The sequence below is a fragment of the Dendropsophus ebraccatus genome, chromosome 13, assembly GCF_027789765.1.
Source record: "Dendropsophus ebraccatus isolate aDenEbr1 chromosome 13, aDenEbr1.pat, whole genome shotgun sequence".
Lineage (NCBI taxonomy): Eukaryota > Metazoa > Chordata > Amphibia > Anura > Hylidae > Dendropsophus > Dendropsophus ebraccatus.
This window is the reverse complement of record NC_091466.1, coordinates 19,561,314-19,588,394: the sequence shown is the minus strand read 5'-3', so window position 1 is coordinate 19,588,394 and position 27,081 is coordinate 19,561,314. Positions and strand designations below refer to the sequence as shown.

The 27,081-nt window shown below is 43.3% G+C and overlaps 1 protein-coding gene across 1 annotated transcript in view; it reads left to right on the top strand.

The window, feature by feature from the left end:
* Positions 1–239: 239 nt before the first annotated feature.
* Positions 240–27,081, top strand: part of LOC138770453 (embryonic protein UVS.2-like) — a 61,821-nt gene continuing 34,979 nt past the window's right edge. Inside the window, exons 1-11 of the mRNA XM_069949554.1 lie at positions 240–560; positions 9,931–10,074; positions 10,234–10,261; positions 13,129–13,269; positions 13,382–13,499; positions 16,959–17,137; positions 17,235–17,316; positions 17,415–17,539; positions 17,626–17,741; positions 19,654–19,882; positions 23,737–23,855. Of these exons, the coding sequence (XP_069805655.1) occupies positions 240–560; positions 9,931–10,074; positions 10,234–10,261; positions 13,129–13,269; positions 13,382–13,499; positions 16,959–17,137; positions 17,235–17,316; positions 17,415–17,539; positions 17,626–17,741; positions 19,654–19,882; positions 23,737–23,855 (1,602 nt within the window). The remainder of the gene's footprint in view (positions 561–9,930; positions 10,075–10,233; positions 10,262–13,128; positions 13,270–13,381; positions 13,500–16,958; positions 17,138–17,234; positions 17,317–17,414; positions 17,540–17,625; positions 17,742–19,653; positions 19,883–23,736; positions 23,856–27,081) is intronic.

Genomic DNA, 27,081 nt, shown 5'->3' with positions numbered 1-27,081 from the left:
CACCATCTCCTGCCTACTGCTCCTGCCACGCCTCGCCTGCCGTCACTAGCAACCAAGCCAGGGGTAGCGACCTGGGGGTCGCCTGCCGCAGCAAGTCCATCCCGCCTTGCGGCGGGCTCTGGTGAAAACCAGCGGCCCCTTAGACGCCGCTCCCTGGTGAGGTTAGTGCCATCGCTGGTGACGGTCCAGTGGATCCACTACTCCAGGCGTTACAGTACCATTCTTTCAAAGGGCAAAACATGCTCCAAACAGTTATCGCAGATTTGACTGTTACAGTTAGAGTTCTGTCCTCCGATATTGCGTATATCAGAAATGACATGAACAAGATGAGAGAGAGGGTGGGTACGATTGTGGACACTGTGCAATCTCTGGAGAGGGAACTGGGAGCTCTTAAAGCTCAAGTAAAAGATCATGGGAAGCTGATCCTTGAATCACAAAATAAAATAGTGGAACTGGAAGACCGTTCCAGGTGTGCTAATATCCGAATTCTGGGTTTTCCAGAAGGATCTGAGTCCAATGATGCCCTGATTTTTGTGAAAAATGGATACTGGAAGCTTTTGGCAAGGACAATTTATCCCCACTATTTGGTCTGGAGAGGGCTCACCAGGTACCATTTAAACCCCTTCCCCCAAGTAGCGCCCCACAAACTATGCTCATGAAAGTTTTGTTATCTAAGGACTGTGATACCATCTTAAAGCTTGCAAGGACTAAAGGCAACATCTTGTAAAACGGTGGTCGTATCTGGATTTCTCTAGAGATACGCAAAGGAGGAGACTATCTTTTAGAGAAATCAAAAAGAAGTTGTTTCAGGCAGGGATCCCCTTTGCCTTGATTTTTACTACCAAGCTCAGAGTTACTTACAAAGGCTCAATGGCTGGAAAAAGAAGGAATTTAGTAATTGGTCCCATGGTCCAGGGGGTAGGAGCGGTGTGTGTGTGGGGGGGGGGGGAGGAGGGCGTTGGAAGGGATTTGCATCTAATTAAGAGTCTTAACTGGTTCTTATTGGTCTACTTTGGGCATGTAGGGGAAAGAGAGGGGGGAGGGTGGTTTGGGGAGAGCGGTGGTGTTCCTTGTGGTGTTCCTTTTTTTTTTTTTCCCTCCTTAGATGAGTTCTAATATCTTGTTTTGGAACCTGAGGGGAACTGGAGATAGAACTAAGAGTGGCAGCATTTGATGTTTATATGGAGATAAAGCGGCCTTTTCCTGCTATAGTTCCACTCACAAAACCGCCTCTCGGATTGATTATGCTGTCTGTAATGCCCCTGCCTTAAACTGGATTAAGAAGATGACCTATGAGACACGCGGCCTCTCAGACCACTCCCCAGTCTCCCTTCGAGTTTGTGTTGAAGGGGAAGAGTATAGGCCTGGTGGCCCTTTAGATTTAACCCCCACTGGCTTACAATCTTAGATAGTAAAGATAAGATATATAATGAATTCAGTTTTGGGAGATCAATAGAGGTTCCACTGCTATCCATTATGTATCGGATGCCCTTAAGGCCTTTTTGCGAGGTTTATTAAAAAAGGAAGTGTCCAATAAGAAAAAATGATTTAGGGAACAAGAAGATAAGTTGAGGGCAGAGGTACATGAGGCAGAGGAAGAATTTAAAGGGGTTGTCCAGCAAAAAAATGTTTTCTTTTAAATCAACTGGTATCAGAAAGTTAAATAGATTTGTAATTTGCTTCTATTTAAAAATCTCAAGTCTTCCCATACTTATAAGCTACTATATATCATGCAGGAAGTGTTGTTTATTTACATTCAGAAACAGTGCTCTCTACTGACATCTCTGGCGGAGTCAGGAACTGTCCAGAGCAGGAGAGGTTTTCTATGGGGACTTGCTGCTGCTCTGGACAGTTCCTGACTCCGCCAGAGATGTCAGTAGAGAGCACTGTTTCTGAATGTAAATAAACAACACTTCCTGCAGGATATATAGCAGCTTATAAGTATGGGAAGACTTGAGATTTTTAAATAGAAGTAAATTACAAATCTATTTGACTTTCTGAAACCAGTTGATTTGAAAGAAAAACAAATGCTGGACAACCCCTTTAAGAGATCTCGATCTGATGGTTCAGCTCAAAAGATCAGGCGAGCCCAAGATAAGTATTCAGACTTCCTTTATGGTAAAGTGCAACATAAGTGCTTCTTTGGTGGTCAAAAAAGTTTTTTTGCAGCATGGAAACTAGGGCGGTTGTTGTCTAGTATTGTAAAGGCCCAAGGAGGTAGCTCCTATGTAACGGCCTTGCAAGACAGGCAGTAGGGTATGATCTATGGAAGGGAGGGCATCAGCAAATGTATCCTGGAATTTTACAGTTAATTGTATAAATCGGAAGTCTCTTTAAGAGATCACGATTATGATGCCTTCTTTGTAAAGTGTAATCTACCTAGAGTTTCTCAGGAACGGGCACGGTGCTTAGGGAGAAAGATAAGGGTGGAGGAGCTGCGGGAGGCTCTTAGCTGATCCCCTGGCTCGTCTGCTCCGGGCTCGGATGGGATCCCATTTGATATATATACCATGAGTTTGGGGATGTTTTGTTTCCTTGTTTAGTTGAAGTACTTAATGAATCCTTAAAGTAGAAATAGCTCCCGAATCTATGCGGCAGGCTAACATCGATCTCATTTCGAAGAAGGTTAAGGACCCCCTTTTTGTTGAATCCTACCACCTGATATCCCTGTTTCAAACTGATTATAAATTAATAGCCAAGGTGTTGGCACGCAGGAGTGGTTAGGGATTTGGTTGGCCCGGAGCAGATGAGTTTTGTCCCCGGGCGATCACTTTTTGATAACATTTCCAAGGCTTTGACATGGAGTGGGGTTTCCTGTGGCATACTATGAAGGAGATGAAGATCATCCCGGAGTTCTTAGCCTGGGCTAAGCTATTGTACTCTGGCCCAATGACCAGTATTGTTAACGGGGAGTACTCTGCTTATTTCCAAATAGTACGCCACTGCAGCCCGTGCCTTAATGAAAACTGGTGTACATTTATGCCTGCGGTTTCCCCGATCGCTGTATGTACACACACAGCGATGGAGGAAAATGGCCTGCTATAATGTATAGCAGGCCCCCCGTGTTGACGATCGCTGCTATTGGCTGATCAATTCAGATCAGCCAATAGCAGCTAAATTCAGCTATCCGTGACCCGGTGACCTGGAAAGAAATTAGTGTCCCCCCAAAGGATAGTGCCTATGCCTCCCCCACGATCGCCGCTCTTCGGGCTCCCCCGTCATCTATCTTCGGCAATCTTTGGCAGCTTCGCTCTACTGCCCCCTAGTGGCTCATCAGTGTATATTATACACTGATCAGTAGCCTTAGGGTAGGAAGAGGGCTTTTTTCAGTTTTTTTTTTTTTTCACTTTTGTTTTTATGAGCCCCATCGCCGCTAAGTGCTGATCAGCATCACATGTTAGTGTGCCGCTGATCAGCAGCTCCTCTTTTTTGGCATAGGGTTTTTTTCCCTACCGCCACTGTCTGCTAAGTACCGCACATAGGTGCGGCATTTATCAGCAACTCCTACATGAAATAAAGTTTTACACTACACTACACATTTACATACCCCATATACTAATCCCCATTTAAAAATGGCCCACAGGGTGTTTTCGGTGGAGGAGGCATACGTTCTTATTGCCTCTGACACCGAAACAGCCAGTGAGGATTTATCCTCCATTCATCTTTATCATCATTATCATCATCATGATCTAGTAATGATGAATATCTACGTCGGCGTCCAAGGAGGACGCCTGTGCTGCCCCCAGACACGTCATCCCACCACTCCCCCTGCCCCCCCAGACACGCCTTCCCACCTCGCCCCCGCCCGCCAGACAAGTCATCCCATCTTGCCCCCAAAACAGGTTACCCCATCCCGCCCCCCAGATAGGTGACCCCACCTGGACCCCAGCCCCCCCAAAATTATGAGGCCCAGATTCCTGGCTTTGTAGCACGAGCAGGAATCCAAATTAACCCCACAGGCATCAGAGAAATAGACTTTTTCAAACTCTATTTCTCTGATGACCTTATAAATTTGATGGTGGCGCAAATTTGTACGTGCTCCAATTTATAGCCAGCAATCCCTGCTCTTCTTTTTCCATTTCCGCTGCATCAACAGCCAGCCAAAAAAAAACACAAAACGTGTAGCGCTGTTTCTCCCGAGTACGGAAATACCCCACATGTGGATATACTGTAAAGTGCCAAGCGGGGGAAGGACGAGCCATCAAAGGGTGTTTGGAAGCTGGATTTCACAGGGATTTTAAGGGCAATGTTGTATTTACAAAGCCCTTGTGCTACCAAAACAGTAGAAACCTCCCACAAGTGACCGCATTCTGGAAACTACACCCCTTAAGGAACCTAACAAGGGGTGCAGTAAGCATATGGACCCCACTGGTGACAGGCACAAATGTGGAACAATGTGACGTGAAAGTCAAAAATTTCATTTGGCTGGATTTGGCTAGAATGGATTTTGAGGACCATGTTGCATTTAAAAATCCCCCTATGTTGCCAAGACAGTTGAAACCCCCCACAAGTGGCCCCATTATGGAAACTACACCCCACAAGGAATGTAACAAGGGGTGCAGTGAGCATATGGACCCCACAGGTGACGGGCACAAATGTGGAACAATGTGGCGTGAAAATGAAATATTACCTTTTTTACACTATATTGTTGGTCTAGACTTGAATTTTTCATTTTCACAAGGGGTTTAAAGATAAAAGACCACAAAAAATGTGTAGAGCAATTTCCCCCGACTTCAAAAATACCCCCCATGTGGACATAAAGCGCCATGTGGGTGCAGGGCAAGCCTCCAAAGGGAAGGAGCGCCATTTGGATTTTGGAGGCTGGATTTGGCTAGAATGGATGATGAATGCCATGTCGCTTTAAAAAAGTCTCTGTGTTGCCAAGACAGTGGAAACCCCCCCACAAGTGACCACATTCTGGAAACTGCACCCCTCATGGAATCTAACAAGGAGTGCAGTGAGGATATGGACCCCTGGATGACGGGCACAATGTTCCACATTTCTGCCAGTCACCAGTGACATCCATATGCTCACTGCACCCCTTGTTAGATTCCTTGAGGGGTGTAGTTTCCATAATGGGGTCACTTGTGGGAGGTTTCTACTGTTTTGGTAGCTCAAAGGCTTTGTAAATGCGACATTGCCGTTGAAATCCAATCCACTCCAGTGAAATCCAGCATCCCTTTGTTGGCTCGTCCTGCACTCGCTTGGCACTTTATGTCCACATGTGGGGTATTTCCGTACTCGGGAGAAACTGCGCTACATGTTTTGTGTTTTTTTTTCCTTTTATCCCCTTGTAAAAATTAAAAATTGAAGGCTAGAAAAACGGTTTAGTGAAAAATTTTTTTTCCTTTTTCACGTCTCATTGTTCTCAAAATCCGTGAAACACCTTTGGGGTCCAAATGCTCACTGCACCCCTTGTTAAATTCCTCAAGGGGTTTAGTTTTATAGATGGTGTCCCTTTAGGGGTGTTTTTTATGTTTTGGCACCCACGAGCCTCTGCCATCCTGAAGTGGTACAGTCAGAAATGACCAAATATAACGGAGGCGTTAAAATTCACTTGGCGCTTCTTTATATCTGAGGCTTGTGGTTGCGTCAAATAGCGTATTAGGGCCACACATGGGGTATTTCTATAAACTGCAGAAACAGGGCAATAAATATTGGGGTGCATTTCTCTGGTAATAGGTTTATAATTATAAAAGATATTGGATTACAATAAAATCTCTGCACATAAAATTAAAATGTTCAATTTTCTTACACACTTACCTTTATTTCTGTGACTCCCCTAAAGGGTTAAAAAAAGCTTTCTGGATGTGCTTTTGCAGAGTTGGGGGGTGCAGTTTCTGAAATGGTGTGCTTTGTGGGGGATTTCTAACATATAGTCCCCTCAAATATGCTTTAAATCTGAACAGGTCCACAAAAAATCTGAGTTTGAAATTTTAGTGAAAATCTGGAAAATTGCTGCTAACGTTTTAAGCTTTCTAATGTCAAAAAAAAAAGAAAGAAAGTTTAATAAATGCTGCCAACATAAAGAAGACATATTGCTAATGCTATTTAATATTTATTTACGTGGAAGAACCATTTTCTGTACAAGCAGAAAAGTTTCAAAGTTGGAAAAATTCAATTTTTTTCAATTTTTCACGCTATTCTGGCTTTTTCATAAAGATTCGTTATACATATCATCTTCAATTTACCAGAAGTGTAAAGTACCATATGTCACGAGAAAAAAATTCTCAGAATCAGGTGGATAGGTAAAAGCACTCCCAAGTTATTAATGAAAAAAGTGACACAGGTCATATTCATAAAATTAGCCTCGGTCCTTAAAGGGGTAGTGTGGCGTTTTAGAAATTATTCACTAAATAACACACATTACAAAGTTATAGAACTTTGTAATGTGTGTTATGTAAGTTAATGGCCCCCTTACCCGTGTCCCCCAACCCGGAAGTGTGGTACAGTATACTCACCAGATTACTGTCGACCCCGGCCGCCATCTTGGGTAGAACAACGCAAACGGGCAAAAAAACACACCAGAATTGCTGATTTTATTAAATTATATATCAGAAAAAAATTAATAAAAAGTAATCAACATTTTTTTGTTACACCAATATGACTTAAAAAAAACTAGAGATCATGGCGCAAAAAAATGACACCCCAACCAGCCCTGTAGGTGGAAAAATAAAAGCGCTATGGCTCTTAGAAGGCAGGGAGGAACCTTGCATGTATCTGACCCGGACTTTTGTGCATCAAAGGGCTCTGTCTTGAGGGGGTTAATGAAGTGAGCAAGCTCCTTACATAACCAGTGGTCATACTCCTTAAAAAATTGAATTAAAAAATAGACAAATATTGTCATTGAATTTGAATTAAAATAGAATTATTCAAAAATTTTTAAATGTGGCAATGTACAATATTTTATGAGAAAACCAATCTCAGAATAGTTTGAATGAGTTATAGCATCACAGAGCTATAACATTATAGGATTCCTGCCCATTATGGCTGCATTCAATCAGGCTGTGCAAAAGCAGGACAGCCTAAGGCGCCTCTCATAGACTCCCATTATGAGCGGGAGGCTAAAGTTCTTCCAGGCAATAGGGTGGTGTTCCATGTGCTGCTGCATAGATGTTTACCTGTTGTTTATTTATTTATTTGTTTTGCAGAAGTCAATAGTACAGGCGATTTTAAGAAACTTTGTAATTGGGTTTATTAGCCGACAAATGCATTTTTATCATGAAAAATCAGTTTGAAGCTCTGCCACCTGTCTTCATTGTGCTCTATGGAGAAACAGGGCAATAAAAAGTTAATTTACAGCTACATCACTGGGCTATCTCCTCTTAAGTCAGTACTAACCTGTCTGACCTCTGAATAGAGGCTTTCACATAGCTCCTGCGGTGTAATTCTTTGTTCTCTGCTCTCTGCTGGCGACTAATCTCCCTCCTCCCCCTCCCCTCTCCATAGAACAGACAGGGGCATGTCTGATGCAACAAAACATGATTTCCTGATAATCAGCAGTGAATGGAAAAGAGGAGGGAGTGGGGGACCTGGGAAAAGTCTTTTTGAGTGAAGATAATGGCATATTTGCCTAACCCAAATACAAAGTTTCTTAAAATCGCCTGTACTATTGATTTCTGGGAAAAGAAAAATGGCACTTTATGGTCACAGATGCAACAGATAGCACTGTGGACTTTTACAGCAACAAAGAAAAACTACCACGCTACTGATCGCAGTGGCCGCTTCTTTGTAGCCTGCTAGACTATTCTTGAGCCCCTCAAGAACCTGTGCACTTCTGAACACCAGTCTGGTGACTAGCTGATGCTGAACCCCTCCCCCTTTTGCCTTTGAAACCACAAGCTGTGGATGGGACCTGAGGTTGGCTTGGTGGAACAAATACATCTCCATCCCCTGATGAGGATGACGACATCTGGGGAACCAGATTCCTTGTGGGGTCTATGACGTAACCATCACAGTTTTGGACAAAGTTTTCTTCTCCTAATCTCTTTTCCTCCAGTGGCATGTGGTACAATTCCATACTTTTGACGTAGTCTGCCCCTCCCTTGCTCTCCTGACCGCCCACCGCTTTGTCATGACCCTTCTGATGACTGCTGGCTCCAGGTTTTACTACTGACTGCTGTGGAGCTGCAACTTTGAAGGATCTTCTCCACAATACCAGCCTGGCAAGTATTCGCCTGACCACTGGGTCTTACTGGGATCTGCAACTTTCACCCAAGCCTGTTGTTCCTGAAGGCTGGTAAGGATGATGGCCCGGCAGTTGAATTGTTACCAGACTGCAGCTCACGCTGGGTCACTCTACAGCTACATCAAAATAAAGTAAAAAAATAATTTGAAATCAAAATGAAATTGGCACTTATGGTGCCACTTAAACTAAATGGGGATACAAAGGGTGACACACAAGGGGAGGTGAAAGGGTTCTTGAAGGGGGATTGCAACGTGTTACTAGAAAGTTTATATATTTTATGCCGCTGTTCCACCAAGGTCAACTGCTGTCCTAACAAATTCATCATTTAAAAATAGTCCCAATATTTTAGCTACTATAGTTTGGCTGTTTTATTGAAATACATTAGAATTCGATTTGCGAATCTTAACAATTTTGACCGGAAATTAACGAACCTTGCGGAAAACAAAATTTCGGCTACTCTAGTAAAGATTATTTGGTATATAACTACAATTCAGATAAGGGAGATGAAAACTGTTCCATGCAAACAAACTTTTTTGGTCTAATTGAAAAACAAAAGCTGGAGATGCACTGCTCTAAATACTCAAAGCACATGTAAATAACAATAAGAAAAGTGGGTGCACAGAGCCCGCATACCACACAAAATACTGAAAACAAAACACTAGTAAGTATGCAACAGGGGCAATGGCACACCAGTATTGAGAATGAAAATATCTTTATTTAACAAATCATGAAATATAAAGGGAAAACACTTGAAAAAGGTTAAAAACACTTAAAAAACAGAACAAGAGACCATGATTGTAATCATGTACTCAGGGCCAATAGTGGAGAACAATATACTCCAGGTAAAAGTCTCAAACCCCATCCAACAACAATATGTAAGTCCCTAATCACCACAGAAGAATCGATGTCAGATGAACACATATATGTACAAATAAAGTGCGAATGCATGAAAGATGGATCAAATCAAAAATGATAATGAAAAGTTATATGACAAGCACAAAAGAACATAAAACAACCATGCAACACCTAGATGAGATAGGGTACAAGAGATCAAGACAAAATGTGGTGAAGGACGGGGGGGGGGGGGGAGAGGCAAGTAACCAGTAACTATGGCCCAATGATGTCCCACGCGTTCCGTCCTGCTCCCAGGACTTCCAGGACTTATTATTATTATAAATATTATTTATTATAATTATGAACTTGCAGGAATATCGCACTATTGAGTGTTAAATAAAATAGAGAAGTGTCATAAAGAAATCATCATTCTATTAGCTGCATAAGAGTCAAAGAAAGGTTGTGCTGGGAATATAAGTTAAGGAGAGGTTATTAAATCAGTTGTCAGACATAAAAATCTGAAGTTAATTCTATTCGAAGTATTTATTTCTTTGTTCTTCTAAAGTAGAAGTGAGATTTGTTTTTCTTTAATGAAGCAAAAATTACCAAATTTATCCAGAAAGTGTAAAGGACATCTTTCCATAACAAATCAGACATTTTGTGCTTGGAGCAAATGTATACATTTTAATATAACCTAGAAAGGGACATCAGTACATCACGAGAAGTTACTAGAATTATTAAATTAATTGCAGAACATCTCCATTGTCGTCACCATGAGGTCACATATAAAGATAATGATATATCTGCCCCAGGCTTTTCTTTTGCCCATTACAGATCTTATTATTTCTGCTTTGTGATTGGATGGATTTGTATCAGTTACAGGTATATAAGGCTTCTCTCACATTAAGGTTATCACTCAACTAGGAAAGCAGCCAATCCTTCCAATATTCTACAAATATCTCTACAACATGGGGGAGAAGATGCACCTCCTTGCCCTACTACTCTTTGCATTGGGACCTGTGACAAGTGTCCCTGTGCTTCCACCATTACAGGTAAGATAGCAGACTTATAGTCAGATTAGATTATCTTCTCTTTTTAATTTTTTTACTCAATATATACAATATACTTTTAAAAAGCATTTTCTATATAGATCTGTGTCTGTTCCACGTTTACTGAAATGTTACTATTGATTATAAATGTCTCTTTCACAGAATTCTGTTCCTGGCGTCGGTGAATATGGTAAGATCTCTACTAGTGTTATTTGTGCTATTATTGATATTTGTTCTTCTCTGTATTCTTTAAAAATTGCAGTGACTGTGACATGTGAAGTGGTTTTCTTTATGACACTCCCTACATAGGTCTATTGTTTCTTCTATATTGACCACACTCGTCAACTCTTAAAAACAAAAGATCATATCCTAGCTTCTATAGATCACTATACATTATGAAGACACTGACTTGGCTTCTCTCTAGTGATTTCCGCATAAGAAACGTAAAGCCAACAAAAGTGCATAAAAGTAGGAGAGAAGAGTTAGTAAGTCCCTGTATATACAGTGTAGGAGAAATATTACTGTGTCACAGATATCTAGTTAGAGAATTGGATCAGATGAAATGAGATGACATTTTTGTAGGTTGCAAATGAGTTTATAACACATGGGATGAGATTATCTTGGCTGCGTCTAACACCGACCCGGTAAAAAGTAATAACATTTTGCACAAAATAAATAATAAAGTTTCCAAAAAGTCACTTTTTGTGACACATGAGACGTCAGTCTTAGTAAATCCGTCACATGGAGTTGTCAAGGTTAAAAGGGAAGATACATTTTGAAAGGGTACTCTGGGAATTCATTTTGGGAGAACATAGCAAATAATAAGCAGCCTATTCTCACCTACCATGATCCCCGTTGGGGTCCTCCAGTCACATGAACAGGCCCTACACTGAACGTTCTGGCTGATACTTCAGAGACATCTCGGCAGTGACAGCCGCTCAGCCATTCACTTACTGAAGTATCACAGCACCGTGGCCACTGATAGGGTATGCAGGCTGTCATCGCCTAGTGGAGTCTGTTGGAAGAAGTGACTAGAAAGTTCAGTGGGAGACTTATAGACAAGACAGAATTTAACAGAGAATAGGCTGTTTATTTTTTTCTATGCTACCCCAGGAATATCTAAAAAAAATATATAAATGGCCATAATACCCTTTAACCCATGGCCAATTAATGACTTGGTTCTGATCTCAGCATACAATTATAGTAATGCTAATGGATCGCATCATCTACAGCTAGAACAGAGCAAGAGAACCTCATGTAGGGACGTCAAGAACCCCATGTGGCTTCTGAGCCCCTGGTAGAGCAGCACAGCCCTAGCCGATAGAATTGGGAAAGCAATATTAGGTGAATGTAAAGATGCTATGTATAGTCATACATCTATCCCAATTACATACGAACCTGAACTCACGGCAATGATTCCCGCTGTCTTCCACCTCCGTGGAGAGGGTGGATACAGCCGGAGGACCGCCTGGAAAACTGGGATACAGCCTATGGCTATGGCTGTATCCCAGTTTTCCAGGCGGTCCTCTGGCTGTATCCACCTGCTGCACGGAGCGGGCAGACGGCGGGAATCATTGCCGAGAGTTCAGGTTCGTACTAACCCGAACCTCGGCAGGTTCGGACCATCCCTAATCCCAATATATACTAAAATATAAGATAACAGCAAACTAGAAATAGTATGTTATTCTCCTGCTGTTAATCTTCTATATTTGTTGTATGGATTATTTTAATGTGCAATTTGTTGTAGATTGTTGTTGATATATGTTTTAATGTAACATATATCAAAAGGTTTTAGTGTATACTGTACATACCTTAAAGTGACAGGTGGTGACCTCAACACCTGCTGCCCTGCAGGAAGTGGTGTATTCTTTCCAATTTGAGACCAGGTTCACACTTAAAGGACAAGTGCCATGAAAAACTTTTTCCCAGTAATTGAAGCACATTACAAAGTTATATAACTCTGTAATATGCTTCAATCACCTATCTGCCTCCCCTCCTTGTCTTTTCCCCCCTCCACCCCCCACCAGGAAGTGTCCTGACTCACGGAGACTGTCGTCACCGCCACCAAGCTCTTCTCTCAGCTCCTTCTCCTGTTACAGCAGCCCCCCCCCCTCCCCTGCCTTGTCAGGTGACTCAGCTTGCTCAGCTCCCATTGTCTGAACAACTGCAAGCCATCACTTGGACTGGGGAGGGGGAGACTGCTGTAACAGGACCTAGAGCAGCCCTCCTGCTGATGACTCATCCTCACAAGAAGGAGCTGCCTGGTGACGGCAGTCATTAGGTCTGTGTTAGGACACTTCCTGGTGGGGGGTGGAGGGGGGAAAAGACAGGGAAGGGAGGCAGATAGGTGATTGAAGCACATTACTGAGTTATATAACTTTGTAATGTGCTTCAATAACTGGGAAAAAGTTTTTCATGGCACTTGTCCTTTAATAAGACAGCGGCCATTCTGTGACAATCCTGCCGGGATTCCATAGTAATTACAGCGATCCTCCACTGTCATTAAAAACGGCCGTTGTTGCAAACTTGCAACAACGGAAGTTGTTTAATGAAACTATACGTTGTGTGAACGTGGCCGGACATGGTGGTCTCTGCTGCCACCTCTGTCCGTGATAGGAACTGTCTAGAGCAGGGGAGGTTTTCTATAGAGATCTCCTACTGCCCTCGACAAATCCTGACCAAGACACAAGTGGCAGCAGAGAGCACTGTGTCAGACTTTAAAGACTGCACCACTTCCTGCAGGACATACAGCAGCTAGAAGGCTTGAGAATTTTTAAATAGAAGTAATTTATGAATATGTATAACTTTCTGACACCAGCTGATTTAAAAACATTTTTTTTTGTGGAGTACCCCTTGAACATGTACAGTATATACAATATGGGATAAAATGTAAAGCAGTATTATATAGGATGGTAGTTTCAATTTATTACCCTTAATTTGAAGTCCTTCTTTAACCATTGATTCATCTCTCTTGTCCATGATAACATTCTGTAGGCGATACCATGAGTATTTGTTATATAAATAGTATTTTCATTATTCAATCTATTCTTCATTTAGAGGAAAACATGATGGTCCAGATTGATGACATGCTGATCCCAAGCGGACGCAGTGCTATCAAATGTGTTAATCGTTCATGCTACTGGCCCAAATCTGAAGATGGGACGGTTAATGTGCCTTATGTATTTGCATCAAACTATAGTAAGTTTTTATTGATTGAGATCTATACTGTATTTAAAGTGACCATACAAACTGTCCAGCAAAAAATTTACTATAAATATATATATTTATTTTTTTACTTTTTAATTATTAGGTGATAATGACCTCAAAGTGTTTAAGAGTACAATGGCTGAATATACAACACTCACCTGTGTGAGACTGATACCTCGGACAACAGAGACCAACTACCTCAACATTATGTCATCACAGGGGTAAGCTCCACTATATGTTTAGTTTAATTTTTGATAACTTATGCCAAAATATAATGCTAGTTATTGTTTTATAGAAAAAAAAAATCTTGAAATAAAATGCCATATGTTATTGTACAGTAAAGCAATGAAAAATGTAAATCTTAGGCTCTCCACTTTCTCCAAAGTTTCTCCCACAAGATGTACACTATGGCAATGGTAATAATGTTCCTCTTGGTAGGTAGGTGTCTCTTGTAGGTAATTGCCCCCCATTTGGGAGATAGGTAACCCTAGCAAGTATCATCCCCCAGTATGCAGATATGTGCCACTAGTGAGTAACTGCCCCCAGTAGGTAGATATGTGCCTCCCCCAGTAAGTAGTTACTGCCTCATCAGTTCAACATATAGTATTAGGCCCCGATAATACCCCATATATAGTATTAGGACCCATACTTCTTCTATATGTGGTCCCATAAAAAAGAAATTAACTGTCAACTGAACCCTGAAACCTCAGCTGCTCACCCACAGATCTTTTCTGTGCTCCCTGTAGTCTGTTTCTCTGAAGATCCTATTCTCTTTGAGCTCTTTGTGCAGGCAGTGTATTAACTGGGGACTACTTTAACCAGCAGTCCATGTATGTCCCCTCTAAAGCAAATAAACAGGGAGTCTCTGGTTCTCTGTTCCATCATGTTAAGGCCGTATTCCACGGCCCGACTCTGTGAGCGCTCGTTTGCTCCTCGTTCCCCGCTCACTGCTGCCACTATTCCACGCGACAGCTGCGAGCGGGTGGTCCGGGGAGGGCCAGGGGGATCTGCGGGGGGGGGGGGGGGCTGCCAATGGTTGTCTGCTCTCCTGCTTGTCCTGATATGGCAATTTTAAAAGAAAACTAATAAAGAATATGTTTTTATCGGTGAGTGCCCTCTACATTTTTTTACTTTTTTTATATGATTCATTGAGTATGAGCACCCTGGAGTTTTTATGCAAACTCATTGTGCACAAAGTTAATCTACTAACACCCAACTCAGAAGTAGCTGTATTTCCATGACACACCCTATTCTGCCATATATGTTATAAATCTATATGGGAATTACAGTGGTGCCTTGGATTACGAGCATAATTCGTTCCGGGACAATGCTTGTAATCCAAATCACTCTTATACCAAAGCAAATTTCCCCATAAGAAATCAGCAGCAACACAGCAGCATGTTGTACATACAGGATGGAACTGCAGGTCCCCATAATGCAGTAGAGTAGTACAATAGGCTAAAATAGAGAAGCAGGGCTGCTGTCTGAAGGCTGTGTGGTCACATGACAGCAATGGGGGAAGAGTGTGTTCAGCATGGACCAATCAGGAAATGAGAATCACAGAGCTATGCACGGGTATCGGACCAGGGCTGAAGCACTGGAGGTGGACGGACCTGCCCCCAGTGGGAGGGAATTACCTCCCCTCTATGACGCGGCTCCATTACCAGTACCAGTTCCAGTACCTGGGGATAGAAAGTTGCCGCACACAGAAACTGGGCAGCAGTTCAAAAAACGGACCGTGGCATCGGCTTCCCCGCGACGGCACCATTCTATCCTCTTTAACTGTCTCTGTCCTAATTAATCAACAAGTGTTGGGCGCCGAGAGCCCGCATCAGGGGCTCCGATACAAACTTGGATGAGTTTAATCTTCAGATATATATATAGTATATAAAAGTACACAACAAACGGTTATATTATTGCATTGATTTGGTATATAGAGATTTCAGGAGCTGGTGGTCTTAGCAGTTGGCAGGCTGTCAAGATTCTCTTTGTCATCTTGCGGTTTTGCATAAGCTGTCTGAAGTTGTAGCATATCTGAATTAACTATTAAGACTCATAACAAATTGAGATGTTTCTACATAAATCATGATCTATAATCATTACCCTGACAGGTCAGAGTACAGTGCTGTAGACCCTGCTATGCAGACCATGCCCCTCCGCCACTCCCCGTCCCACCCAGTAAAGGGAGCTCTTAAACCAAAGCAATGCTCTTACATCACTGGCGTAGCTACCATGAGAGCAGGGTATGCAGCCGCTATGGGGCCCGGGGGTGCAGGGGGCCGGGGCCCCCTCGGGAAAACAAGTGTCCTAATGGAGTGCTGAGTGTCCCCCCATGCCGGACTGTGACCCCCGTCCCCCTTCCCCTGCCGGACTGTGACAGCGCGATCCGCCGATCCCCACCAGTGACACCTGCCCATCTCCCCATCCCCCGCACTTCCCTCAGCAGTAAAAAATAAATAAATAAACAGCAACTCACCTGTCCCCGGTCCCAGCAGCTTCTCTCCCGGCAGAGCTCGCACTCCCATCATCCCCTATAGAGGCTGCAGGACACTTCCGGCACAGTCAGTGTCTGTATATCCCGCTGCCCGTGGCGGAGGATGATGGGAGTGCGAGCTCTGCCGGGAAAGAAGCTGCTGGGACCGGCGGACAGGTGAGTTGCTGTTTATTATTTTCTTTTCCTGCTGAGGGAAGTGCGGGGGATGGGGAGATGGGCGGGTGTCACTGGTGGGGCACTATATTGGGGGGATTGGATACTATATGGGCACAATTGGGGATTGGATACTATATGGGCACTATTGGGGGATTGGATACTATATGGGGCACTACTTGGAGCATTGGATACTATATGGGGCACTACTTGGGGCATTGGATACTATATGAGGCACTATGGGGGGATTGGATACTGTATGGGGCACTATTGGGGGGATTGCATACTATATGGGCGGATTGAATACTATATGGGCACTATTGGGGGGATTGGATACTGTATAGAGCACTATTGGGGGGTTGGATACTGTATGGGACCCTATTGGGGGGATTGAATACTGTATGGTGCACTATTGGGGGAATTGGATACTGTATGGGGCACTATTAGGGGGATTGGCTACCGTATGGAGTGCTATGGCGGGGATTGGCTACTATATGGGGCACTATTGGGGGAGTAACTACTATATGGGGCAGTACAGGAAGGAGTTAGCTACCATATTGGGCACTAATGAGAGGATTAAAAACTATAGTATATAGGGCACCATTGGGGGGCTAACTACAATAACTACAATATACAATATAATCTTTTCCCTCCCTACCTCACCCTGGAACGGTGTCTCAGAGGAGCAGCTTGCATCCTCCATCTATGACCTGCTGCCTGTTGGGCTTTAGTAACTTGCTGGGAAGACCTGCGATAAAGACAGGGTAGGCGGTTGATAAGAGCCTCCTATATGCTGTGATTCGTGTTGTATGTAGGGGAGGGGGGGCCCTTACAGTTTTTCTTGCTATGGGGCCCCTTGAATCCTAGCTACGCCCCTGTCTTACACCAAGTTAAAATTTTGAAAAACTGTGAGCTCTTCTTGCAAAACACTCTCAATCCAAGTTACTCTTAAACAAAGGTACCACTGTACTTGTAAATGAAAGGAAGAGTTCAGCAATATTTCTAATCATGTCTTTTCTCTCTCTTTTTTTAGGTGTAAGGCAGCATTGGGACGAGTAGGTGGAGGCCAGGTCCTTGCAGTAGACGCTTATGGTTGTATGAGTAGAGGAACTATTCAACATGAAATAAACCATGCTCTGGGCTTCCAGCATGAACACATGAGGAGTGACCGGGATGACTATATCACCGTCATGTATGAGAATATTTCACCAGGTAACACCTTCACCAAGAAACTATAACTAAATATTCTTTTATGCATTTGGGGTCATCATTACAATGACCAGTCTAATAAAGAGGTCTTGTCTTATAGATCTGAGGTATAATTTTGACAAAACAGACACCAACAATCTAGGCCTGTCGTATGACTATGGATCTGTGATGCATTATAATGGGTATGTTTGGTTTTTTTAACAAACATTAATGTGTTGTTACTATGAAGGCCAAAACTATTATAATAACCTAAAATGCTCTTTCCTCCTGTGTATGACAGGTATTCATTCAGTAACAATGGAAAACCCACCATTGTACCCAAACCTGACCCAAACGTCCCAATTGGACAAAGGGACGGACTAAGCCCTCTGGATGTGGCTAAAATCAACAGTTTGTATGAATGTGGTAAGTTCCTGCAGGTCTGCAGTTCTATCCAGGAGCTTCTATCCGAAATCTATAACATCTACACAATGATATCATTTCCCTTATAGATGTCCCTGCAACTTTACTTAATGAAGAAAAAGGATATGTGAGCTCACCCAACTACCCATCAGAATACCCAAATAATACCCACTGGTTTTGGCTTATAAGAGTACCATCAGGGCAGGTAAAGTAAGAAAGAAGCAGAATTACTGACAACCACACTTCTTTCCATAATGACACAGAAATGTATAAGAGACAGAGGAGTGTCCAGTGGCTTACAGACATGCGTCACAGACAGCAGTGTACTCAACACAAGAGACTGTCCAACAGATGTTATCATGGAATAAAGACATAGGGGGAGATTTATCAAACCTTCTGCAGAAGAACAGTGGAGCAGTTGTCACCACCAACCAATGAGATCTCATCTTCTATTTTTACAAAGTCTGGTAAATTCCCCTCTTATAGTACCAGTAGTATGGTGTGTGGTCATTTGGGACCAGGCCCAAAATGACCCAGTGGACCGTGCAAATTTTGATCTTTGCGCTTTGGTTTTTCCCTCCACCCCTTCTAAGAGCTCTAGCACTTTCAGTTTTCTATCTACAGGCCATGTAATGGTTGTTTGTTACAGGAATAGTTGTACTGTCTAATGGCGTCTTTCATTCTACCATAACATGTATGATGGAATCCCAAATATATTATTTATGAAGATATAAATAGGTGAGATCGTAAAAGAATGCAATATGGTAACGTTTGGGGGGTTTCTGTGTCTACGTAATGCGATATATGGTAAAAGCGACATAATACTATTACTCTATACGTCAGTCTGAACACAACCATATGCAGGTTACACAGATTCTCTAATGTTATATATATTTTTTTAATGAAATCCTTTTTTTGGCAATTAATTATTAATAAAATGGGCCTATTGTGACGCTTATAACGTTTTTTTTTTCCCCTACGGGGCTGGATGGGGTGTCATTTTTTCCGCCATGATCTCTAGTTTTTATTAATACCATATTTGTGAAGATCGGACGTTTTGATCACTTTTCATTAACTTTTTTTATATACAATGTAACATAAAATCGGTAATCCGCGCACTTTTTTCCCTCTTTTCGTCTACGCCGTTTACCGTTCGCAATGACGCTTGTTATATTTTAATAGATCGGACAATTACGCACGCTACGGTATATTATATGTTTATTTGTTTTTATATGTTTTATTTATATAATTGGAAAGGGGGGTGATTTAAACTTTTATTGGGGGAGGGGCTTTGGGGTAGTGTAATAGTGATTTTTACTTTTTTTTTTATACATTTTAAGTCCCTTTGGGGGACTTGTACATTCATTACTTTCATTTAATACACTGATCATTTCTATGCCATAGGCATAGCATTGATCAGTGTTATCGGCACTCTGCTCATTGAGCTTGACTGTGCAGGCTCAGTGACCAGAGCGCCGATCAGACCGCGCGGAGGCAGGTGAGAGACCTCCGGCGGTCCCTTTTAACGATCGGGACCCCTGCAGTCACACTGCGGGGGTCCCAATCGGTAAGTGACAGGGGACTCCCCCTGTCACTTACACTTAAACACTTAAGGAGTTAATGTTACACTGCAGCGCAATCACTGCAGTGTGTCATTAACGGTGAGGTGCCGGCTTCTGATTGCAGCCGGCCCCCACCTGCTATGAAGCATGCTCCGCTCCGGAGCGTGCTTCATAGCTCAGGACATACCGGTACGTCCAGGGTCGTCTGGGCACAGACTTCCAAGATGTACTGGTACTTCCTAGGTCGTCTAGGGGTTAAAGAGCAGAAACAACACTATGCAATTTTATCACAGCAGTTTCATTGCTCAAACTGAAAGGTACTCAACCTATAGAATCTGTATATGAGGAGGACTGGAAGATGACAGGACTATATTTCATCTCAAGATTTATAGAGATGATGAGGGAAAACCAACATTTTTGCTATTGTTCATGTTCACAACATTCCTCCAACATCTCTAGATATAACCGGCATTGTTGTCTATCTATAATGTTGGATACCTCTCCTGGACTATTCAACTGATTTAACTTTTTTTTTATTATTATTATTATTTCTAGGCTGCAGTAACCTTTCTTGATTTAGATCTCGAGTCATCTACTTATTGTTTACTAGATTATATTATGGTTTATGATGGTCCAACTAAGGATTATCAGCCCTTTATATGGGTTGGAACCTGTGGGACTCGTTTGTTTCCTCCCCTTATTGCATCTAGTAACCAGCTACTGATTGAGTTTTCCAGTGACAGCAGTATTGCTGGGAGGGGCTTCCGTGCTGAATATCACTCAGGTACAGTATTACATTGTAGTTCTGACATTAAATTTTTAGACTATTTTTAGTTTAATGTTTAATTTCTATCAAATTTATTTTCAAAGAATTATGCTGATAATGTATCCTTAGTAGTTATGAAACCCAGCAGGACCCTCATGTTAAAAAGACGTACAAAAGCTAAACCCTTACTGGAGCTCAACGACCACTTTAAAGTGACTCTGTACCCACAATCTGTCCCCCCCCCCCACAAACCACTTGTACCTTAGGATAGCTGCTTTTAATACAAGATCTGTCCTGGGATCCGTTCAGCAGGGGATGCAGTTATTGTCATAAAAACAACTTTTAATCCAGCAGAGCTGTGTCTAACGCCCGGGGCTTACATTTGTATATGCATCAGGCTGGCACACACTCTCTGTCCTTCCTTTCCACCCTCCTCATCATTTACTGCTGTTTGAGCTATGCACAGGTGTATTAACGATCCAGCCCATGTTCATTATACAAACAGGTGGGGAATAGGGAGCAATCTGCCTGGAGCATTCCTAATGATGAGGAGGGTGGGGAGGAGGGACTGAGAGGGTGTGCCAGCCTAATGCATATACTAATGTAAGCCCCGGCCGTTAGACACATCGCTGCTGGATTAAAAGTTGTTTTTATGACAATAACTGCATCCCCTGCTGAACAGACCCCAGGACAGATCTTGGATTAAAAGCAGCTATCTGAAGGTACAAGTGGTTTGGGGGGTCAGATTGTGGGTACAGAGTCACTTTAAGTCTATGCTCTCATTATGTGCTAACAACGGCCGTTCTTTAGTGAACTGCCATTGGTTAAAGCTGAACCTTGGCTGTTTTTGTAATCATTTTGTAAATGATTTTGAACATTAATTCCGTTCGTCTTTAACAACACAGGCCATTGTTTGGGCTCATCTCTATATAGTGGTAAAATACCCTTAATGAGATCTAGATACAATTGTAAAGATAGTTGTGTCTTTGAAATGTCCTAGTACTGAAGCTCTTAATAAAGTAAATGTAGTTAAAGGGAATCCGTCAGCTCCCGGGCACTACCTGAGGTGCCGACAGTGTGCCATAGCTGGCAGCCCCTCAGTAAGCATGGTGCCTTTTTAGTAATTTTCCGTGCAGCGGATTATGTACAATCTTATGTCTCCTACTGTACTAAAGAGTTACAGAGCAGTTGTTCGTGCCACACTTTGGCATATATCCTCCTCCCTCTTCATGAATAATCAATGCTGCCCGGCCACCTGCTCGCTCAGCTCTATAGTACAGTACAGAATGTCTCCTCCCTAATGTGTTGGAGCTGTGGTCTAGGGGTAACTCACCTGTCTAGAGACCTGCCAGCAGTTCATTCTCTGGTTCGAATCCCCTGATAGAAATTAAATAGATGTCTTTTTTTTCTCATTATTGAATCATTTTTAAGGCTATGTTCACACACAGTATTTTTGCTCAGTATTTTGGTCAGTATTTTGCAACCAAAACCAGGAGTGGATTGAGAAGACAGAAAGGCTATGTTCTCACACTGTTGAAATGGCAAATATCGGACGTTGTTTTAAAAAAAACAGTAATTATTTGCCATTAAATGACAGCCATCCACTCAATTTCAACAGTGTGTGAACATAGCCTTTCAGTGTTTTCAATCCACTTCTGGTTTTGGTTGCAAAATACTGACCAAAATACATTTAATTTCCATCAGGGGATTCGAACCAGAGAATGAACTGCTGTCAGGTCTCTAGATAGGTGAGTTACCCCTAGACCACAGGTCGAACACATTACAGAGGAAAGATTCTTTCAGACATAACCTGCCTACAGAGGACTGATCTGGAATCTGACAGCTGGGCGAGCAGGAGGCCGGGCCGCATAGATTATTAATGAAGAGGGAGGAGGATGTTTGACAAGTGTTGCACGTAGGAGACATAAGATTGTACATAATCCGCTGCACGGAAAATTACCAAAAAGGCACCATGCTCACTGGGTGCTGCCAGCTACAGCACACTGTCAACACCTTAGGTAGTGCCCAGGAGCTGATGGATTCCCTTTAAACATGAGAAGGGTCATAGTAATAGTATCAGCCATTTAATATATAGAGCAGAAGTGCAATATTGTACAGCACAGAGTATGTGCAGCACTCCAGCAAACACAATGGGGAGATTTATCAAACTGGTGTAAAGTAGAATTGGCCCAGTTGCCCCTAGCAACCAATCAGATTCCACCTTTCATTTTTTCAAAGAATCTGTGAGGAATGAAAGGTGGAATCTGATTGGTTGCTAAGGGCAACTAAGACAATTCTACTTTACACCAGTTTGATAAATCTCCCCCAATGTCCCATAAGTATGGGCCTACTAAAAAAATAAAAAAACTGGGATGTTTTGGGCCTTTGTCACAAAAGTAAAAATTCTCCCTGTTTGGAATGTCACCTGTGTTTTTCTGGATAGAAGGAGAGATTGGAAACACTGGGCTTTCTAATTATGTAAGATAAGCGCAGCTTTCAATTACTGTATATATGTGGTGAGTCTGTCTATTATAACCTATGGAGGAGGGGCTAAGGGGGATTCGTTAGCAGGAAGAGTAGAGACCTACCCTATGTAATTTGCAGTATAGTACTATGTTGAGCACTGAGCTGTCTGACCTGTAAATCCAGTGTTTTCTGTTCCCAGACAGTCTTCAAGCTGCATGGGCTAGTTCTCTTCTCTCCCTGCTCACTCCGATACTCGGACCCTCCCCCCTCCATAGGTTATCATGAAAACGGCAAACCTGCCTTCACTTTCTCTGTAAGGCTATGTTCACACAACGTAAAACTACGGCCGTAGTTCTCGATGCAGATCTACGGCCGTAGTTTTGTGGAGTGGAACATAGTCTTTTTGTTAATGGGATCCCGGCCAGAGCGTACACACATCGTATACGCTCCAGCCAGGATCCATGCGGCGCCGGAAAAAACTGACATGTCAGTTTTCTGCGCCCGCATCAGAGCTCCGCAGCTAGAAAGGTCACCTGGCTGGTACTTAAGTACCGGCCGGGATGATCTGGGCTAAGACCGGCCGTTCCGTGACCCGGCCGAGCTCACGTAACGGCCGGATGTTCACGTAGTGTGAACTTAGCCTAAGGTAGACAACTTTGCCTGGATAATAAAGCGGTATAAGTTGAGACGGGGGGTGGGGGGTCCTGAAAACAGTCTTGTGAGTACAGAAGGAAACTCTTTTTCCTAATACAAAGGGTTTTAAATGACAGTTACACTTTAATGTCAGATATTTCTTTTTCCCTTTCAGGGTCAGTTCACACGTACAGACTCGCAGCGTAAATCTCGCTGCGAGTCTGTCAGGTCCTGACAGTTCACTCTCACTACATACTCGCAGCTGTCTGAACGACCACTGCGTGTATGTAATTCTGCCGGACCCTTAACCCCTTCTGCTGCCACCCGGCTCCTGCTCTGTATACATTACCTCTCCTCGCTGCACGGGGTCCCAGTGTACTGCTCTCCCGCCCGGCCAATCAGTGTGTTGCCCAGCCGCAGCCACTGATTGGCCAGTCAGGAGAGCAGTACGCCGGGACCCCGAGCAGCGAGGAGAGGTAATGTATACAGAGCGGGAGCCGGGCGGCAGCAGAAGGGGTTAAGGGGCCGGCAGAATTACATACATGCAGCGGTCGTTCAGACAGCTGCGAGTATGTAGTGACAGCGAACGGCCAGGACCTGACAGACTCGTAGCGAGATTTACGCTGCGAGTCTGTGAACTGACCCTCAGGCAACAATTTTAAATCTGTAGACTTCAAAAATGAAGAAACCAACCAAAACTTATAAAACTGTTTAAAATCTATTGTAGACACATGTTTGTACTGTATTTACTACATTAAAGATCTTTCCTACAGTGCAATGTGGAGGAACATTCTTCAGATCGTTTGGCACTTTTACATCCCCTGGTTATCCCAATGAGTATGGCCCAATTCTGGATTGCTACTACACAATTACAGCTCCTGCTAATATGATTGTAAGGTTTTACTTTTTCTAAGATTGTCTACTTATGTTCTGTAACTATACACCCTGTAGTAATGTAAAATGATCTATCTATCAATCACCTATCAGCCATCTATTTTTTATATAGTTTTCTGCTATCTATATACTTTTGATGTATCTTTCTGTTTATCTATCTACCTACCTTTTAGGTCTATAAATATGTAACGATGGGTGTTGTGGATCCGCTGTGCCACCACTCGCGATGACGTAAGCCACACCAGGGAGCGGAGTCTAATGCTGCGTTTACACGGAATGATTATCTTCGAATTTTCACAATAACGATCGCATTTGAGCGATAATCGTTCCGTGTAAACACAGCTAACGATCAAGCAATGAGCGAAAAATCGTTCATTTTGATCTTTCAACATGTTCTCAAATCATCGTTCGCTAAAAATTCACAGATCGTTTTGTGTAAACAGTCTTTCAAAGATTTACACTATGTAAAAGATGGGCTTAAGCGATCTTAAAAATGATCGCATTAACAAATTTAACAAAGTTAAACGATCGATTGGGCGAATTATCGCTTCGCGTAAACATAGCATTAGAGGCCACTGGTCTTCACCAGTGCCCGCCGCAATGCGGGATGGGCTTGCTGTGGCAGGCGAACTCCATGTCGCTACCCCTGGCTTGGCTTGCTAGTGGTGGTGGCGAGGTGCAGCTGGAGACAAGTAGGCAGATAGGCTGGAACTCAGCAGGAGGCTCAGCTGGAACTGAGACAGCAGTCTGATGGCAGAGGAAGCATGTAGTAGGGCAGGGCTGCAATTTATAGGAGAGCTGCAGAGCATCATCCAATTAAAGGCACACTGGCCCTTTAAATTAAAGCAGAGCCGGAACATGCGCTCCCTAGGAGATAGGGGCGCACCCGTCGAGCTGACAGGGAGGAGAAGCCCTGGCAAAGTGCAGGAGATGGGGCGTTAGCAGGACCCACGCGGCCGGAACAAGGGGTGACGGCAGGACCACAGCGAGAGGTATGGTGCCGCAGCTGTGGATGTAACAAAATAATAATAATAATCCTCATATCATTGTCATCCTGTAGGCAGGGGTAGGGGATGGCCTAGGGTGCAAAACGACAGGGGCGCAGTCCGGATGGGTAAGTAATTAATTTACTTACCCATCCCTCCTGCCCCATGCTCGCCAGGCCGCCCACCCTTCCTGCACTGTAACAAGGGCCGCCATCGGCAGTATTGCCGGGAGTGCTGTAAGGGGCCTAGGCCAGGGGACTCACAGAGAGGGGCTGGTGCTGCTGTGAGTACACGGCAAACCTTAGTGAGAAGAACGGACTTTTACAGACCTGCTCTTCTCACTAAGCTGCAGTCTGGGGTCCTGCTCTTTCATCTGTGCTGTCTGGAGGTCTCACCGCTATCCCCTCACCTCATGGCTTACTGTCTCCTGTACGTAAAGAGGAGGGGAGGGGCGGGAGTGTGGTGCCTGTGAGAAGGAGGAGGACAGAGGAGCTGCAGGTGCTGGGAAGATGTAAGGAGAACCCTCATGAAATGTAAGTGTCTGCTTGGGAGAGTGTGTGAGAGTGAATGAATGTGTGTATGTATGTATGTGTGAGAGTGAATGTGTGTGTGTGTGTGTGTGAGAGAGAGTGGATGAATGTGTGTGTGTGTATGTATGTATGTGTATCCCAGTGCATGCTGGGAGTTGTAGTGTTGTCGCAGGTTAGCTATCAGCCTATGACAACACTACAAATCCCAGCATGTACTGACAGCCTTTGACAACACTACAAATCCCAGCATGTACTGACAGAACATGCTGGGAGTTGTAGTGTTGTCACAGGTTGTCAGTACATGCTGGGATTTGTAGTGTTGTCACAGGTTGTCAGTACATGCTGGGAGTTGTAGTGTTGTCAAAGGCTGTCAGTGCATGCTGGGAGTTGTGTTGTTGCAGGTTAGCTGTCAACCTGTGACAACACTACAACTCCCAGCATGTACTGACACAACACTCATCTATACCTGTACTACTACAACTCTTATCCACTCTATCTCCACTACTACACCCCTTATCTACACCTGAACTACTACACCCCTCATCCACTATACCTCCACTACTACACCCCTTATCCACTAAACCTCACTACTACACCCCTTATCCACTATACCTCCACTACTACACTCTACCTAGATGGGGGCACAAAGAAGATCTCCTATATTATATGGGGGCACATATTTGGCAAACCTATTTATACCCTATTTATGGGGTGTAGGGATGAGCGAACTTTTGAAAAGTTCGGTTCGACCCGGCAAACTTTCGTGAATTTCGGATCGATCCGAACCAAACCGAAAACGAACCTTGCTCTAAAGACTGAATAATTACAGCTACAATAGTGGGAGTGAGATAGGGTATAGTTTCGTTTAGTTGCAGTTGATATTACAATGAAAAAGTGGGGGAAAAAAATTCCGAAAATGAGAAAAATAAAAAATAATAATAGTAGGAATAAAATTAATAAAATATAGTGAATAAAAGTGCCAAAAATAGTGAAAAAAAAATATTGGAAAAAAAAGTTTACAAGGAGGATGCGACAGCACTTGATTGCACCCAGGCCAGTATTGTTGAGAAGAGACAAGTTGAGCAGTAGGAGGAGGCAGCAGTTGATTGATTCCAGTCCAGTATTATTGAGGAGATGGCTACTTGAGGAGGAGGCAGAAGTTGATCGATTCCAGGCCAGTATTATGGAGGAGAGGCTACTTGAGGAAGATGAGGCAGCAGTTGATTGATTCCAGGCCACTATTATGGAGGAGAGGCTAATTGAGGAGGAGAATGAGGCAGCAGTTGATTGATTCCAGGCCAGTCTTATCGGGGAGAGGCTACTTGAGGAGGATGAGGCAGCAGTTGATCGATTCCAGGCCAGTATTATCGAGGAGAGGCTACTTGAGAAGGAGGAGGCAGCAGTTGATCGATTACAGGCCAGTATAATTAAAAACAGACTACTAGAAGAGCAGGAGGATGGCAGCAGTTGATTGAGTCCAGGCCAGTCTTATCGAGGAGAGGCTACTTGAGGAGGATGATGCAGCAGTTGATCGGTTACAGGCCAGTATAATTAAAAACAGAATACTAGAAGAGCAGGAGGACGCAGTAGTTGATTGATTCCAGGCCAGTATTATCGAGGAGAGGCTACTTGAGGAGGAGAAGGCAGCAGTTGATCGATTACAGGCAGTATAATTAAAAACAGACTACTTGAGCAGCAGGAGGAGGCA